The 17,772-nt window shown below is 43.1% G+C and overlaps 2 protein-coding genes across 24 annotated transcripts in view; one reads left to right on the top strand and one right to left on the bottom strand.

Moving 5' to 3' along the window:
- Window positions 1–1,264: 1,264 nt before the first annotated feature.
- The window catches only part of RALGPS1 (Ral GEF with PH domain and SH3 binding motif 1), a 399,374-nt gene continuing 382,866 nt past the window's right edge, over window positions 1,265–17,772 (bottom strand). For 22 of the 23 annotated variants that reach the window (XM_073315016.1, XM_073315014.1, XM_073315020.1 and 19 more), the window contains 5 exons: window positions 8,473–8,578; window positions 6,693–6,785; window positions 6,380–6,485; window positions 4,376–4,467; window positions 1,265–3,904 (listed from right to left, as the gene is read on the bottom strand). In XM_073315016.1, the coding sequence (XP_073171117.1) occupies window positions 3,875–3,904; window positions 4,376–4,467; window positions 6,380–6,485; window positions 6,693–6,785; window positions 8,473–8,578 (427 nt within the window). In that variant the 3' untranslated portion in view covers window positions 1,265–3,874. Of the gene's footprint in view, window positions 3,905–4,375; window positions 4,468–6,379; window positions 6,486–6,692; window positions 6,786–8,472; window positions 8,579–17,772 lie in introns of those variants that run through there. The other variant, XR_012155323.1, reaches the window with a different exon arrangement.
- Window positions 12,921–17,757, top strand: LOC140899439 (uncharacterized). The gene is made up of 3 exons (XM_073315039.1): window positions 12,921–12,998; window positions 15,107–15,180; window positions 15,582–17,757. The coding sequence occupies exon 3, from the start codon at window positions 15,717–15,719 to the stop codon at window positions 16,524–16,526; it is 810 nt and encodes a 269-aa protein (XP_073171140.1). The 5' UTR covers window positions 12,921–12,998; window positions 15,107–15,180; window positions 15,582–15,716; the 3' UTR covers window positions 16,527–17,757.

Raw genomic sequence — 17,772 nt, 5'->3', positions numbered from 1 at the left:
TGCCACAAATAGTTCAGAGCATATCCTGGTTTCACGTTTGAACTCCTATCTTTGTAGGGGTTTGCTATACAGGTGAAGGGACCTGGAGATGTTTGGAACTTCTCTACCATAGAATCATAGAAGATTAGTGTTGGAAGAAACCTTAGGAGGTCATAGTCCAACCCCCTGCTCAAAGCAGGACCAACCCCAGCTAAATCATCCCAGCCAGGGCTTTCTCAAGCTGGGCCTTAAAAACCTCTAAGGATGGAGATTCCACCACCTCCGTAGGTAATCCATTTCAGTGCTTCACCACCCTCCTAGTGAAATAGTTTTCCCTGATATTCAACCTAGACCTCCCCCACCACAACTTGAGATCATTACTCCTTTTTTTGTCATCTGCCACTACTGAGAACAGCCTAGCTCCATCCTTTTTGGAACACCCCTTCAGGTAGTTGAAGGCTACTTTCAAATCCTCCCTTCATGGCCAGCTTCTAAAGGGCTTTTCTTGAGAAAGATTGTTTTCTAAGGATGAAAAAACTCCCTGCCCTGAATAGAATAACACCTAAAATGTTCCACAAGGCTTTGAATTCTACAAGCCCTCAAGATCTAAACAGGTTCCAGCTTTTGCCATTACTAGCCTATCAGTTAACTGTGAGTGTCACTTCAAGGTGAAACTTGGTCCACAGTCTCAGCAGCCACAACATCCATTACTTAATTTGAATTATAAGCACGGTGGAAAAAAATGAAATGAGAAGTAGCTGTTTCTCCCCTCCCCCATTACATCTAAAAACAGCTTTAGACATTTCCTTAGCCTCCTAATATGGATGTCAGGTCAGTGACTGTTACAATTTTAAATTAAATTTTATATTTAACAATGACCAAATTGTTCTCTTATTAATGGGATAACTAAGCATTTGCAGAACATTTTGCTGCAAGGATTTCAGTAGGATTTGTGGAACAGGATCCCTGCACAGGGGAATCACCCACATCCCAATAGAGCAGAACAAGATAGATGTAGTTGTTATGGTTTCACCTGGACATGATTGGTGAATAAAAGCACTATGTAAGTACGTTTCAGAGTTCTTGCAGAACCATTAAAATTAGCTGTGTTAAAAATTCTGCTCTGGCAAATGTGCATTTTAAACTTCGATGCTTGAGGCCACAATTTACCAGTACCTATACTGTCCTCATCCTCCTAAACACTCATTTGGTTGGCAATCTGGAAAATACAAGTACACTGTTAATTGTTGGCAATGCATTTATTAGTCCCTCCTCATTTTTTAAATTATGTCACAAGTCCCTTTATAAATCTTTGCCTGCCAATGCCTACGATGGCAAAATGCATACTTATTTAAGAAAACAGTTTGGTTTCTTATCTATCACCTTCCAAATTTATTGTACTAGGTGGGCCACTTTACATTCTTAGCAGTAGCCCTGGAAGCTACAAAACCCTTTATGATCCATTAGGCAAAGTGGGAATTCAGGATGCTTGAATACATGTTATGTATGTCGAGGAAGTGTTGTCTTTAAATATAATTGAAAAAAAGCAACAGCATTGTAAGTGGCATTACATGCTAGCTCTGGCTTAAACACAGAAATCCAAGGACATTTTAGATACAGGCAGCGCTCCAGGGCTCCTGATTAACAGCAGCTCTATTTTATATAAATTCTGCATACGGGGGTGGCAACTTAGATCTTCAGCCTTTACTCTTAGCATTTGAGGGTTTAGGTCAGACATATAATATTACAATAATGCCGTTTCAGATGGTTCAACCCTCTGGCTGCTGCAAAAGATTAGATATGCGTACAGACACACACTCTACACATACATGTACCTATGAATTCATTTGAATGGTAGTCCAGAGAATACCTGCATCCTCAGAAATAGTTTAAATTTATAACTCACCTCTCACCACAACCATCCATGCATCTCTCTGTCTAGGAGAATAATTCAGATGATTTCATTTTCAAATAGTTTGGCAACAGTGACATGCTGATGATAGAATTTCACCAGCATCATCATCTTTAAAAATCCTCTGTGTCAGATCTAACTATTGAAAATTCCATTCTTGGACTACAGATGCTGTTATCAGCTCACTACTACAACTAATTTTTGGCTTGGTAAAAAAGCAAAAAGATATTTTTTGGCCACTCCTCTATCCCACTGAAGATCTCTTGAACCATCAAAGAAGTCTGATGTCAAATCTGTGTGAATTCTGATACTTGCCCTGTCTCTCCCTACAGGAATCAGTAGGAACTATTTTTCTTGTCACTTACCAAGTTTCATTCTCAGGATTGTGACACAGACAGTTAAAAAACATTTTTATATAGTCAACAGAAATTCAGCATTACAAATAAGGTATTTTTGTAAGATAAATTTAAAAAAATCTGCTGTAAAATCAAGATTATGTGAGATCAGCAGAACAGCCCAGTGACTGGGCACTTGTTTTGATGTAGGGCTCTAGTCATCCAAAATTATTTCTGGTCTTTCACGGTCTGCAAGCATGTGGTCGAATCACAGGACTCTCCCACCTAGCTCACCGTTTTGCTCCATTCTTGGGGAGCTGCAGAGTGAGGGTTTTAGGGGCATTGGTCATGGCATTAGAAAGCCTAGCTGAAAGTGAGGTGGGAGCTTTATGCAATGATTCATCCTTGATGGATGAAACCTGAACACTGACCAGCAAAGGGATGTGACTAAAATGTGAAGAATACTGAAATCAAGGTGAGAATAGCAGAAAGCTCCGACCAGCAGGAAGTGCTAAGGCACACCTGGGAAAAGAGAACCAGGTAGTTTCTCCTGGCATAGAAGGGTCTCTTACATGCCAATCAGTCCTGCCTAGATCTCACCTCCATCATGATTTCAGAGGATCAGAGGCCTTCATGACAGCAGTCCTAGTGGCATTATTCTGCCTACCAGGTGATGTGTGCGCACATGCAGGTGCTGAATGGGATTGGGTCACCCACATGAGAGTGGAACAGTGAGTGGAAAGTTCAGCCATTCTGAGGAGTCAGCACTAGGTGGCTGGGAAGATCCAAATACCTGCATCTATGGAGCTAGGGATTTTAGATGAATAGCACCCATAGTAAAGGGGAAAAAAATAAGGCCAATTTATTCTTAGGAGTAAGAAAATCCAAGAAAAGCTGTAACACAAAGTGAATTTAAATAGCAATGGACCCTTCACTCATCTGGGTGTCCCTTTATATTATATTTAAAAGCAGCACATTCAAATGAAAGAAATACTAAATTAAACTATTTATCTTGTGCCAAAATACACATTTCCCAAATAGCTCAAATGCAAACTGCAGAATTGTCCAGAGATTTGATACAAAATCTGAGGCAACCACATTACCAAGCAACTCAGTGCACTTAGGTTATAAAAATGTTGTTCCACAATTTTCTATTCTAATTGACACTTTGCAGCAAGTTAACACTGTCAATCATTTTGTGCATTAGAAAGAACTGAAAACCCAACATGGGCTAAATGTTCTTCAGTCACATAAAGCAGCTTAACAATAAAAAGAACAGTTTAAAAAAGAATAGGCAGAAGATGTGATGCACAGTTTGTGGTCAAACATTAGTCCAGGGCAGTTTGTGACCACAAAGTTAAAGTCAAGGTTTCCAGGATCCTGCATCAGTCAGGACTCATCTTCAGTCTGTCTAAATTGTCTACTTATGTTCAGTGCATGAGACTATATCTGGTCCTAAGGACAACATTCACTTTCTGTTTTTAAAAGCTGTGTCAAAATCACTTTCAAGTTACATAGAAAAGTGCTGAAGTAATCTTGTCTGGGGCAGCTGGCTCACATTAGGGAGCTCCTTCTCCCCTTCTCCTCAGGGAAAGATATTCCCATCCTGCAGTTTGGCACTTGAAGTCACACCACATACTGATGCAAGTTATTCGAATGACATTAGGTTAGCAGGTACCTGGAAGAGAATGTAAATTAGTCAGCAATGTAAAGTTCCTGTGGCAAGGGGAAACTGAAGTGTCAATCTTTGTATTACTATTGCCATTTATTGCCAAGTGCCAACAATGCAATCAGTCCCTTAAACAGACTCTGTGTGAGGCTGACTCTGCAAGCTAGTAACAGGACATTGTACCATAACTTGGGAGAGAAAAACATGATACAGTAAGGGGCACTGAGACTTATGGCTAGAGCCGCACAAATTCACCATTACCAGATTTTTTGTGGATATCCTAGAATTTGAAATCTTGCCTTCCACACCTGTTATAAAACTTTGGTCAATATGAAAAATGGGTTGTATAAATATACCCTGATGAGCTTGTCTGTGTATAATCGAGGTGCCCATAGAGGCTAGAAAGTGGCATCCTCTATGTAGGGGTTTCCTGGAATGTAAGGGAGAAACTGGTTGGAAAAGACATTTTCATGGCCTTACCTGAGGCCTGTTGCTTTTGCATGCATCATCCAAATGCTTGTGCCACAGTATTGCGTGAAACCTTGACCCAGTCTGAAACTTGTAAATATTGCCTACAAAATTAAAAAAAATCAGGATCCCTGAGGTTTTGACAGACACTTGGCTTTGCTACATTATTATCGCTTAGTGTAGAAGCCAAGAGCATAAAGTAAATAGGAAAATTAATTTGGTCCTCAAATACCCAAACTGCTCCTACCACACACAGCAGGCTCTGGCAGGGAGGATAGGCTATAGGGAATATGTGCCCAGCACCCCCCAGGTAGGGGGTGGAAGATAGTGTGCATATTCAATAGACCTGAGGGTAGCACATGGGAGTAAAATTAAGCTGTCACAGAACCAAAGACAGTAAGACCAATCTGGGCATCCACTCCAACCTCCTTCGTTTTATACTTTGCTTCATTCCCACTAGCATTTATATACCTCACCCCTGAATCGTTTTCATGGATGCACTATTGTTTGCAAATTTAGCTTTTCCAGCATCCCCTTGTTGGTCTCTTTCATTCCTCAGGTCAGCATTGCCTTCCCTGAATTTTCTTTTGAAGTCAGACTTACATTGTATTCATTGTATTCTACAGGAGAGAGATGCAGCATGTGCAGCTCATGTTCATCACTGCTTCTCATTGAAATAAGGAAAGATGTGAAATGTTAGGGGAACTTCAAGGTTTTCTGTAGAGACCCTCATGATGCACATTGATGCTAGGACCTTTTTGAACATTTGAAGTGTCTGCTGAGTGATGATGGTTAAAAATCTAAGTAAATGGTTTTATAAATACTTTGATGTTTGGAGAAGCCTCATAAATCAGCACTTATAGTGAAGCTGACTATCTAGGGATTACAGGGCTATTTAAAGGACATAGTGACCTTGAGAAAGCCATTTGGAAAAAAGAACCAACCACCATAGGGTACATCTACACTGGACTAAAAGATATGCAGCACGTCCCGGGCTGGCCCAGGTCAGTCTGGCTGCAGGGCTAAAACTTGCGGTGTAGATGTTCAGACTTGGGCTGGAACCTGGGCTCTGGGACCCTCCAAGGCTGAGCCCCAATGTCTACACTGCAATTCAACAGCCACATAGCCATGCGTGGCGGGTGGAGCCCCCCTTTGGGGAGGCTAGCTCCAGCCCTGCCCCTTCCCCCCCTCATGGCCCCAAGACCACCCCCCTTCAGCCAGAGGAGCCCCAAGACCACCCCCCTGCGGTGGGAGGAGCCCTAAGACACCCCCACCCAGAGGAGTCCCCAGACCTCCCCTCAGCTGGAGGAGCTCCGAGCCAGCCGAAGCCCCGAGACCCTCCCCCCACACTGGTGGCTGGAGCTCCAAGACCCTCCCTGGGCTGGAGGAGCCCTGAGTGGGCCAAAGCCTCGAGCTCAGCTGCAGCCACGCTGCATCTCCCCTCCCCAGACCCCAAGCCACCAGGAGAAAAGCATGTGTCTGTCTTCTCCGGAAGAAGCTTTTGCTATGCCCCACGCAGGTTCCTGGGCAGCTGAGGAGGCGGTAGCACATGCATAATAAATCAAAAACTTCTCCCCAAAACCCTGAAAATGGGGTTCTGGTGGCCACGGCAGCACCAGGGGAGGTTGAGCCTCCCCTGGCCTATTATAACCCGCTGCCCATGCCCATAGCCCGAGTCCTGCAAGCCTGAATCAGCTGACCTGGGCCAGCTGCAGGTGCTTAACTGCAGGGTAGACATATCTATAGAGAACAGGGAATGCAAGTGACCTCACACTAATCCCAAGAGTTCCTGGAAAACTCACAAAATGCACTCCCCCAATCATTTGGCAAGATGCACTTAGGCCTCTTGCAGGACCCCACAAACATGGGCTTTTTGCAGATGCATGAATCTCTCTCACTGTACCCTATTTTGAAAATCTGGTTCCTTAACTTTCTGAGCATGTGATATTGCAAATAATGTAAACTTAACATATTAAATGCTATTACCCCATTCCCTAGGTATAATGTAGCATCTACCTTTATCAGGGTTATTTAGCTGAAAAATATCAGGATGTTCAGGATCATCAGGCAGTGCCACCATCCAGCCCACAATAGAGACTTTTTTACCAGCAGTAGATTTATACTAGAAGAGACAGACAGATCAGTTACAATTAGCAGTAGCATGATAATGCACTGGGTTGACTTCTAACCATGAAAACAGAGCAGACAAATGTGCTAGCTAGGAGTGACCATATTCACTTTTTGAATGCACATTGCCAGTCCTGCTCATGAGGATGATACATCTAAAGAATGGTTTGCTTTCTAGAACAAATTAATATACTTTGCTTACGTGTTTTCTTTCTGTGCCCCTTAATGATTTTGCTCCGAAGTAGAGAAGAGTTGACCCTGAAAGTGTAACCCAATATCTAGTCCATGAGGAGAGCTGAATAAGAAAAAAGAAAATAGGTAAAAATATGGTGTATTAATTTCCGATACTCTGAAAACGAATTAACAACTAAGTATTAGAATTATCTGTTTAAAGTAAGGAAGCTAATAGGAGGAGGGAGCTGGGGCCAAATTCTCAGCTGGTGTAAATCAGTATAGCTCCCTAGGCTCTGGTTGCTGTCTATGAGAATGCAAGATACAGCAAAGAAAATCCACATTATCCTAATGTCTCCTCTAGAAATCTCAGGGCGGTTCATTTCAGTGCAGAGCATTGTACTGCCCTCTGCTGGGCATATCTTATACCTGCCTCTGACATTTGGTCAACATAATTGATTATAAGTAATTTTTCAGAATTTTTGGCTAATCAAAAAGTCAGAAAAAAATTTGTTTCAGGTCGAAAGAAATGTTTTGGTTTGATTTTAGGGATTTTTATCTGTTTTTTAAGTAAAAACAAAGGAAATGAAGACCTAGATTCACAAGGAAACCTGGGCACCGTTCACAAAATTGAGGAGGAAGTTGTGGTCTTACTCATTCTCTCCTGTTGAAACTGTTCCACTTTGTACAAATAATTAAAAAGTAATTGGTGCAAGGACTAGAACCAGGGTGACACCCCCCCATTCCCTGACGAGTGCCCTAATCACTAGGCTATAGAGTCACTCTCACTCACTGTATTTATACAAAGTGGAACACCTTCAACAAAAGAGATTGATATCAGAGCCCACCCCAGAATAGCCAATAGGTTGGTCCTGCTCTGGAGCAGGGACTTGAACCCTGGTCTCCCATATCCAAGGTGAATTTCCTAATTACTGGGGAACTGGTATAAGGGATGCACCACCAACCCGTCCTCTTTCTTCCCCACCACCCTTTCATGAATCTAGCCAAAAAAATCAAAACATCTTGTTCTGGGAGTGTTGAAATAAATCATTTGGACATTTTCAATTTTTTTCATCTATTGAAAAAATGTGCTGAAATTGATGCAAATTCACAAAATATTTTGGTTGATCTGAATCTACATTTTTTGTTTAAATTAAGTTTCAGCCACATAATTTTGCACAGCTCTAATTACAAGGTTATTTCCACAGTTCTTCAAATCTCTTAAGACTAAACCATGAAGCTCCAAATAAAAAGTTGTAAGAGGATCAAAGGTAAACCATGGGATTTCCATTGCATCATTTTCTCCCTTCCCAAAGAGGGCCTGAGACGGAGGCTGGGGGAATCCTGTGAATCTATGGCATGATGCTTGTGCAGAGAGCTGGTTCTCTGCAATACTACCTGCGTCTCCTGAAGAGCCATTCAGACTTTGTGTCCTGCTTGCAACAGAACACAAAGCCCTCCCACTGATGTGAGGGGGATCTGAATGTGAGGAGAGGGATCCCACAGAAATAGATGCTGACAGGCCTTTACAGAAGCTGATGCTACATAGAGTTCCTCTTCTGATCCCACCTCTGTGGTGTCCCTTACAAACACACAGGGAAAGAACTGATGCAGAGCAGATGCTGGGAGAAAAGGAAACATTTTTTGTCTTATGTTTTAATAGAAAGTGATTCTGAAGCAAAACATTGTTCTGTTTCCTGGAACAGAATTAACTGCCCTGCCCTGTTCGGCTTTGCACTTCAGTCTGAAGCTAACAATGTAAACAATAACAGCCATTATCAAATTAGGATCACAGTAAAGGTCCAACTTACTGTAGGTTTTCTGCCTTCCTTTAGTAATGTCTTCCTTCTTAAAGGCCCTTCCATGGTAATGACTCCTGTTGAACTCCCTAATGTGCAGTTGCAGGCCCCTGTTGGGCTGAAGTGACAAACACTATCATATTTAGGTGAGCAGACAAACAGGAACAAATAATGCTCTTAATAAAATTTATTCTTCATAGAGGTTTTCCATGCAGTGTTTGCTATTGCATATATAGAGAATCATCGAAACTTGGCTCTGTAGTGTGTATGTTTCAGATACCTAAACAAAATAACCAGGTTATCTGAAAAATTCTAGTAGATTTCAGGAAACTGGAGAAATGTAGTGCTCCATGTTATACTGAGTTATGTTTGATTTACATAGTGGTAAGCCTAGAAATAATTACCTTTATTCCAGAAAACCAGGACCCATGGTAGTTCTCTTACTGTGCATCGTTTCTAATTACAACACATACGCAACCTATATATGTTTATATGACAGAAAGTGAAGAATAAATTATCCAATTGAAACTACGGGAGGAATATCTGATGGAAATAATGTACTTTCAGAAATCAGAACTAAATCAGGCCACCAGGACATGCCTTCACTTTTGCAGAATGTATCAAGGCATCTTTAAGAACCCAAATAGCTCGTGCCTCTGTTTTAAGAAAAAATATATTTTACCATAGGTGTAAAGCAGCCATGGTGTCTGTGAACATTCAAAATAGATTAGTGACATGTTTGAAACTGTTTGTATTAAAAAAGCCAAACTATAGGATTAAGCATGTTAAAAATCTTCCTGCAGATGATCTGTCACTGGAAAATTTGACCACACTACATGCACAGTTCTACTCTGCGTAACTGTTAAGCAAACTGAAAAAGCAGTGACCACGAAGATACCCACTGCTGCCTTCTTCACATTACAATCAATTGACATTTATAATTGTTTGAATATGCTTATCACTTATTATTATGTAATGTGTTGACAGAGTTCTTGGTGCTTCAAAAAATAGTGAAAGACACTGTTCCCCCAAAGCTTACAGTCTATGATGGATTTGTATGTAGATTACACACAATTTACATATCTAAAGTCCATACCTAGATTTGCCAGTAACAACTACAAGATGATTTTTAACCGGAGACAGAAGATTTTGCTTTGTGATACCCCCATAACAGGCAAATCACATGAATTTTCTCATCTATTTAAAAAAAGTTTTATTTTGTCATTATTAACATAAATAAACTTTCCATACAAGTATTAACAACTCCTATTCATAACCTGTATTTGCTACCTTTAAAAGTCCTGTGTTTAGTCAACTTCTTATTATTGATGTATTTATTTTGTTCAGATTCCAAAAATGGTAACCATACATAATATAAAATTTACTTGAGCCTGACATAAGGCTGTCCATCATTTTTTTCATTGAAAGGATTTCCCATAATTTATTTCTCTTTGCCTCTAATGATGGGGTATCTATCTTTTTCCAAAAATGAGCTATCACACAGCTGACTGCAAGCAGTAATTGTGTTATCAACGAGCCCTACACCAAGTTAGTAACCTCTTTTAAAATGTAACCTAATAGACTCATTATGGGTTTTGTGGGTGGCCTCACTTCAGTTATCTTGAAAATTCCTTTTGTTATTTTGTCCAAAAATACTATTATCTTAGGGCATTCACAGCATATATACAGAAAGGTCCTTATTTCTCTCCATCCTTTATATATATTATACTTCACTTAAATGGTATGAGGTACAACTGATAACATATTTTGCAGTAACCTTCCTTAATGGCTACCCAAATAGATGAGATTTTGGCCTTCCTCTATATATTTTCCCATTGCCCCAAAGTGACATCTGTTTTTAGATTATTTTCCTATTTTCCCATAAAGATTATCTTATCTTTTAGAACCATCAGTAAATTGTTATATCATGAAAAAAAGATCAGGCCCTTTGAGGTGGCCTTTACCATAATTAATATTTCTAGCCTCATTAATGGTCACCTGCAACTTGGGCTTCCTACATGGGATTTGATATGATGCTTTACTAGCAAATAAACCAGCATGGGTATGTTAATAATCCTCATTAGTTCTTTGATGGTATTAATTTCCATAATTTTATCATTACAGAATAACTGGCTGTTACTTGTATATCCTTTTTCCTTCCATACATTATATGTGTTGGATTAGATAACCTTAGTTGAAATTCTGGATCATTTTTCATGTGCTTAACTTTGCGACCACAATGATGTTCTTTTAACATAGGGTTTGTTCGTGTGTGTGTGTGTGTATAATTTCCTAGGTTTTTGAAAAAACAAATGGGAGAAAACAGAAATTCCATCATATCGACACCACATTGTTCATCAGTGTAGTTGGAACATTTAGATCCACAACACAGACCTGTGCTGCTTGAGCTTAGTGAGTAACTAATAGCAATAATAGATCATCATCCTCTATGTGAGCCAGAGAGGCATGGGACGCTTTCCCAGTGTGTTTCACAGACATTTGCTGACAGAAGAATGGTGAGACTCAGGAATCTTGGGTTCCAGTTCCGGTTCTGGAAGGGAGTGCATTCTAGTGGCCACAGTCTCTTCTGTCTGTTCCTTCCAAACTTGACCCCCTTCTGCCTCGTCCCCTCCAACCTGTCCCTGCCCTGGTCCTGTTTCTTACCCACCCATGTCTCTTTGTTCTGGTTCCAGTCCCAGTCTCCACTCCTCAGGCTTCTCATCCCAGTCCCTTTGCCCAGCCAGTCCTAATCTTCTCCTCTAGGCTCACTGTCCAAGTCCCAGTCACTTCTGTTGCCTCCACAGAACCAGTCCTAGTTCTCCACTCCTGGCTCCTCATCCAGTTTCCCCCCTGCCTCACTGATTCCCAGTCCTATCCTCTTTGTCCAATCTCAGTATCCTTCAAGCTCCCTGACCCAGCTCCCCTCCCTGGCTCCGGGTCCCAGTCTGTTTGCCTAACCAGTCCCTGTTCTTCCCCTGCATCTCAGCCCTGGTCAGAGCTATCCCCTGGTCTCGTTCTTCCTCACACTAGTTCCCAGTCTCAGTCTCTTTGTTCATCCAGTCCCAATCTCCCTCATTCCCCCAACTTCTCCTCCAATCTCAGCATTTCCCCCCATCCAGCCAACTGACTCCCAGGTCCCCCTCCTCCCAGTTTTCCTTACCAGATACAAATCTCCTTTCCTGGTTCCCAGCCTCAGTCTCCCTGCCAGCTGGTCCCGGTCCCACTCCCAGTTTCTTTCTCCAGCACTCCAGTCCCAGTCTCACTAGATTCCTTGTCCCAATCTACTCCTTTCCATCTCCCCGGTCTGGCTTTTGTCTCCTCTGCATTCAAAGCACTACTCAATGGACCATATACTCCACTGTCTTGCAAAATAGTTTTAAAACAGGATTTGATACCAGTGTATACCCACTTTGCACAGGTGCAACTAGCAACACAAGATGGCAGACAGTGAAGAATTAAGCCTGGTGCATCCAAAAGTGACTCCTAAATGTTGTGGATTGCTCCTAGAGGTTAGGCAATAGCACTGACTATTGGAAATATGTTTGATGCTGGGGAAGAGGTCAGTGGATGAATAGAATGCTTTGCTCCCACGGCTTAAAAATCAGAATAAATATTGAGGACAAAACATTCCAGAAGTTCGAGGGAAAACACATAATTTGGAGTTTCATCCTAGTGCGATGCAGAAATAATTCAGGAGTCTGGAAAAATACAAAGTCTGGAATTGTGGCAACATAAAAGCCCCACAATAGCTCATGGCAATGACCTCAGAAATCAAAAGGCATTAATGAAAGCATATTGACTAATGGCGTGAGAGAAGAGAAACTAAGTAATAGTGCAAAATTACTTAAAGCATAATGTTGAAAATATTGAGTTCCTTTTGTCACACAATGAGATGGAATTCCTGGAATTCCATGGCTACATAAGAAACTCAGATATTCAGTAGGGACATTCTTTTTACAGAAGGGTGGGTAGGAGATGGTCTGTTAGGAATTTGCTGCCTCTAGTATCTATCTAGTATTTTGTGATCATAACACTGAAATTTCAATACCCAAAAATATACCCAGGCCAATGCTGTTTACTGGAAGTATATCAATCATATACTGCTTAATGCACACAAGTAAAAGGTTATGTATGTGATATGGCATTTATTGCACAATCTCATTCATTTATGAACAAGCACCCTTTTGTCTATAATCAATAATATGATTATGAATATAAATACATGTTGATGAAAACAATACATCTATAAGTAGCACCTACACAGGACTCTGGCCTTGGTCCAAGTGAACTACTTGTGGTTACACAGAGTCATGCTGACTTTGCGGATGCAAGCCAGAGATCAGCTGCTGTTTTGCCTTTTTTTTTTTTTTTAAATATTCTGGATTGTGTTCTTAATAATTTTTCAGGGTGCCTATGGGATAGGTGGTTTTCTGTTCTATGTTTAATTTAAATATATCAAATACATTTACATAGAAAGAAATCTAAAGTACATGGAAACTTTCTGCTGGATATTTACAGATATTTCTCTGGTGTTGCAGGTAAAGTAATTGATTTCTTTGTGTTGCTTTGTTAAAATTTGTACTCAAAACAGGGAAATGCAAAATTGATCAGAAAGGATCTCATTTCTGCACAGATTTCCTTTTTTAGCAGCCTTCTATTTCCTCTCAATGGGGTGATATAATGGTGCAGGAACTGGAGCAATGAGGTTAGGGGGGTTGGGGGGGGAGGCTGGTAAACTTTTTGGCCTGAGGGCCACATCTGGGTATGGAAATTGTATGGCAGGCCATGAATGCTCACAAAATTGGGGGTTGGGGTGTGGAAGGGGGTGAGGGCTCTGGGGTGGAGCCAGAAATGAGGAATTCAGGGTGGGGGAGGGGGGTCCAGGCTGGGGGTTGGGGTGTGGGTTGCGGGTGAGGGCTCCAGCTGGCAGTGCAGGCTCTGGGGTGCAGGAGGGTGGGAGGGGGATCAGGGCTGGGACGGGGGTTGGGGTACAGGCTCCAGGCGGTGCTTACCTCAAGCAGCTCCCAGAAGCAACGGCATGTCCCCTCTGCAGCTCCTACACGGAGGCGCAGCCAGGCGGCTCTGTGTGCTGCCCCGTCCACAGGTGCTGCCCCTGCAGCTCTCATCGGCTATGGTTCTTGGCCAATGGGAGCTGCGGGAGCGGCGCTTGGGGCAGGGGCAGCGTGCAGAGCTCCCTGGCTTCCCCTACGCATAGGAGCCAGAGGGGGGATATGTTGCTGCTTCCAGGAGCTGTGTGAGTCACGGCACACGCGGAGTGGGGCAAGCCCTTGACCACTCTCCTTGGCAGGAGCTCGAGGGCCAGATTAAAACGTCTGAAGGGCCGGATGCGGCCCCTGGGCCTTAGTTTGCACACCCCTGGGGAAGAGTCTAGTTGCTGTTCTCATTTAACATCCTTTCCTCCTCTGTGACTAGGGCCCTATCCTCATCAAGGGCTATCTTTTATTTCTATTATAAAGCTTCTAAGAATGTTTCACCAATTGAATGATCTGAGAGGCTCAATGCTTATTTGGAAAAATTAAGCTGTCTTGTGTGGGACAAACAAACAAGTGTTCCAAGAAACACACATACATTAAGTGTATTTTCACAAAGAAAGAAAATGTACCTGATAATGCCTCATAAAGTCAACTGAACAACGTGCATTACAGCATCAAAGAATCCAAGAAATCAGAAGTGATAACCCCCCAGCAGCAATCTAGTTCAGACCCTGGCCAATGCAGGGAATGTATTTTCAAAAGCAGGAATTATTTAGGAGATATAAGTGGGTATAACTAGAAGTAATGGAATAAAAGAAAGAAAAGGAAAATTTAGAATGCAAAGTCTTCTTGGCAAGAGGACTGGCTTGACACCAGAACTCTCTCTTCTTTAGGTATGACAAAAAAACCTGCCCCCCCATCACTGTAGTATCTGAGAGTTTCTGAAAGGAAGTGGGGGAAGCCCCCAATAAAGCAAGACTGGCCAAAGCACTCATATACCATTGTAATGGAATGATAGAAAGAAATTATGAGAAGATGTACTGTAGTGAACAGTCCTTCCCTACTCCTTGGGGGATGGACTAGAAGTGATTTATTAGTTCTTTTATACCTCTGACTCCTATTAATTAGTCTGTGGTTTTCAGAAGCAGATACCTCAAACATACGTGTACAAGCCCCAACATATTTTCTAAAAGCAGCTATATTAATAGTTGTCTCCAGTGGTCTCTGTAATGGCAATCAGAGATCATTTCTGCCTGTATTTAAGCATTAAAACACTGTATGCCATGGGTTATGCCTTGGGGCAGTTAAGAGATGGTGATCCTGAGATCGCTCGGGGCATTTCTAAAACAGGTCATCACCACTTTCCTCATTTTGTATTTTAATCTTGAGCCACAGGATCAACACAATCCCCTCTGCTACCTGCCTGCAGTTACAGAGGGTTGTCAAGATTTTACTAGTCCAGCTCAGGTGGCTGTAGTCAGATTTACATATTATATCAACAATTCCATTTCCTGCTATCAGGGAACTTTTCAGCCAAACTTAGGGAGTTTCATGTTAAAACTTTGAGTACAGGTGAGGTTCACATGTAATCGATGATTCTCATGGCTACAACTTTGAGCAAATCTGTATTTTGTCTCTCCTTCGCCTATAAGTCAGCAGCGAACCAGCTGAGCGGCGGCGAACAGCAGAGCAGCTAACAGCAGGAGTTTGCCCGGGATCTGTGTTGGTGAGTATCTGAGTGTGTGTTTGTTGTGAGGATCTGAATGTTGTATCTGAGTGTTTGTTGTGAGGACAGTTTGACCGTGTGTTTGATTGGTTGGTTGAAAAGGGCGGGAATTGGGAGTGCTTTGTTTCAAGTGAGCCTGACTGTATCAAAAGCCAGTCGGCAGCGAACCAGCTGAGCGGCGGGGAACCAGCTGAGCCGCGGTGAACAGCAGAGCAGCTAACAGCAGGAGTTTGCCTGGGAGTTCGCCTGGGGAGAGCCCACTGAGGCTTACATCTTGCCGGCTACTCTGAGTCGTTACTGCATCTCCTGAGGAAGTTCATAGAAGGAAGGTAATATGGATGGGGGGGTGTTCAGCTGTTGTGACCTGCACTGGATGTGCCATGTTTGTCTTTCTTCCACAGGACAGAAGCGACTTTGTCTGTACAAAGTGCAAGCTGGTCTCCATATTGGAAGAGAAGGTTCAAGGTCTGGAGAAACAGGTATCGACCCTGCGTTGCATAAGAGAAACTGAAGATTTCCTGGACAGATGTCAGGATATGCTTCTACGGGCACAAAGTTCTGAAGATTCACAGCAGGCTGCACAGCAGGGACAGGGGGCTGGTGAAGAAATTTGGCATCATGTGACCTCCAGAAGAAGAAAGGGGAACGTCCATGTACCAGCAACGCAGATACAGGTAAGTAACCGTTTTCGTGTTCTCTCCACAGGTACTAATGCGGAGGGTGGACCAGATGATACGTCTGAGGGAAGGGAGCAGAAGGAGACTCCGCCAGTTGGAAGGCATGAGATGCACTGTCCTAGGGTTGGGGGTTCCATGACCACCGCTCCCAAGAGAAGGAGGCGGGTGGTGGTGGTCGGGGACTCTCTCCTCAGGGGGACTGAGTCATCTATCTGCCGCCCCGACCAGGAAAACCGAGAAGTCTGCTGCTTGCCAGGAGCTAAGATTCGCGATGTGACGGAGAGACTGCCGAGACTCATCAAGCCCTCGGATCGCGACTCCTTCCTGCTTCTCCACATGGGCACCAATGATACTGCCAAGAATGACCTTGAGCAGATCACTGCAGACTACGTGGCTCTGGGAAAAAGGATAAAGGAGTTTGAGACGCAAGTGGTCTTCTCGTCCATCCTCCCCGTGGAAGGAAAAGGCCTCGGTAGAGATCTTCGAATCGTGGAAGTCAACGAATGGCTACGCAGGTGGTGTTGGAGAGAAGGCTTTGGATTCTTTGACCATGGGATGGTGTTCCAAGAAGGAGGAGTGCTAGGCAGAGACAGGCTCCACCTAACAAATAGAGGGAAGAGCAGCTTCGCGAGCAAGCTGGCTAGCCTAGTGAGGAGGGCTTTAAACTAGGTTCACTGGGGGAAGGAGACCAAAGCCCTGAAGTAAGTGGGGAAGTGGGATACCGGGAGGAAGCACGAGCAGGAGCGTGTGAGAGGGGAGGGCTCCTGCCTCATACTGAGAAAGAGGGGTGATCAGCGGGTTATCTCAAGTGCCTATACACAAATGCACAAAGCCTGGGAAACAAGCAGGGAGAACTGGAAGTCCTGGCAAAGTCAAGGAATTATGATGTTATTGGAATAACAGAGACTTGGTGGGATAACTCACATGACTGGAGTACTGTCATGGACGTATATAAGCTGTTCTGGAAGGACAGGCAGGGCAGAAAAGGTTGGGGAGTTGCACTGTATGTAAGGGAGCAGTATGACTGCTCAGAGCTCAAGTATGAAACTGCAGAAAAACCTGAGAGTCCCTGGATTAAGTTTAGAAGTGTGAGCACCAAGGGTAATGTAGTGATGGGAGTCTGTTATAGACCATTGGACCAGGGGGATGAGGTGGATGAGGCTTTCTTCCGGCAACTCGCAGAAGCTACTAGATCGCACGTCCTGGTTCTCATGGGAGACTTCAATCACCCTGATATCTGCTGGGAGAGCAATACAGTGGTGCACAGGCAATCCAGGAAGTTTTTGGAAAATGTAGGGGACAATTTCCTGGTGCAAGTGCTGGAGGAACCAACTAGGGACAGAGCTCTTCTTGACCTGCTGCTCACAAACTGGGAAGAATTAGTAGGGGAAGCAAAAGTGGATGGGAACCTGGGAGGCAGTGACCATGAAATGGTCGAGTTCAGGATCCTGACACAAGGAGAAAAGGAAAGCAGCAGAATACGGACCCTGGACTTCAGAAAAGCAGACTTTGACTCCCTCAGGGAACTGATGCGCAAGATCCCCTGGGAGAATAACATGAGGGGGAAAGGAGTCCAGGGAAGCTGGCTGCATTTTAAAGAATCCTTATTGAGGTTACAGGGACAAACCATCCCAATGTGTAGAAAGAATAGTAAATATGGCAGGCGACCAGCTTGGCTTAACAGTGAAATCCTTGCTGATCTTAAACACAAAAAAGAAGCTTACAAGAAGTGGAAGATTGGACAAATGACCAGGGATGAGTATAAAAATATTGCTTGGGCATGCAGGAGTGAAATCAGGAAGGCCAAATCACATCTGGAGTTGCAGCTAGCAAGAAATGTTAAGAGTAACAAGAAGGGTTTCTTCAGGTATGTTGGCAACAAGAAGAAAGTCAAGGAAAGTGTGGGCCCCTTACT

The sequence above is a fragment of the Lepidochelys kempii genome, chromosome 16, assembly GCF_965140265.1.
Source record: "Lepidochelys kempii isolate rLepKem1 chromosome 16, rLepKem1.hap2, whole genome shotgun sequence".
Taxonomy (NCBI): domain Eukaryota; kingdom Metazoa; phylum Chordata; order Testudines; family Cheloniidae; genus Lepidochelys; species Lepidochelys kempii.
Note: the sequence above shows the minus strand (reverse complement) of the source record. Positions and strands in the feature narration are given on the sequence as shown.

What these genes read in the sequence shown, in the direction of transcription:
- LOC140899439 (XM_073315039.1), top strand. Translation starts at nt 15,717, where the DNA reads ATGCTTCTACGGGCACAAAGTTCTGAAGATTCACAGCAGGCTGCACAG.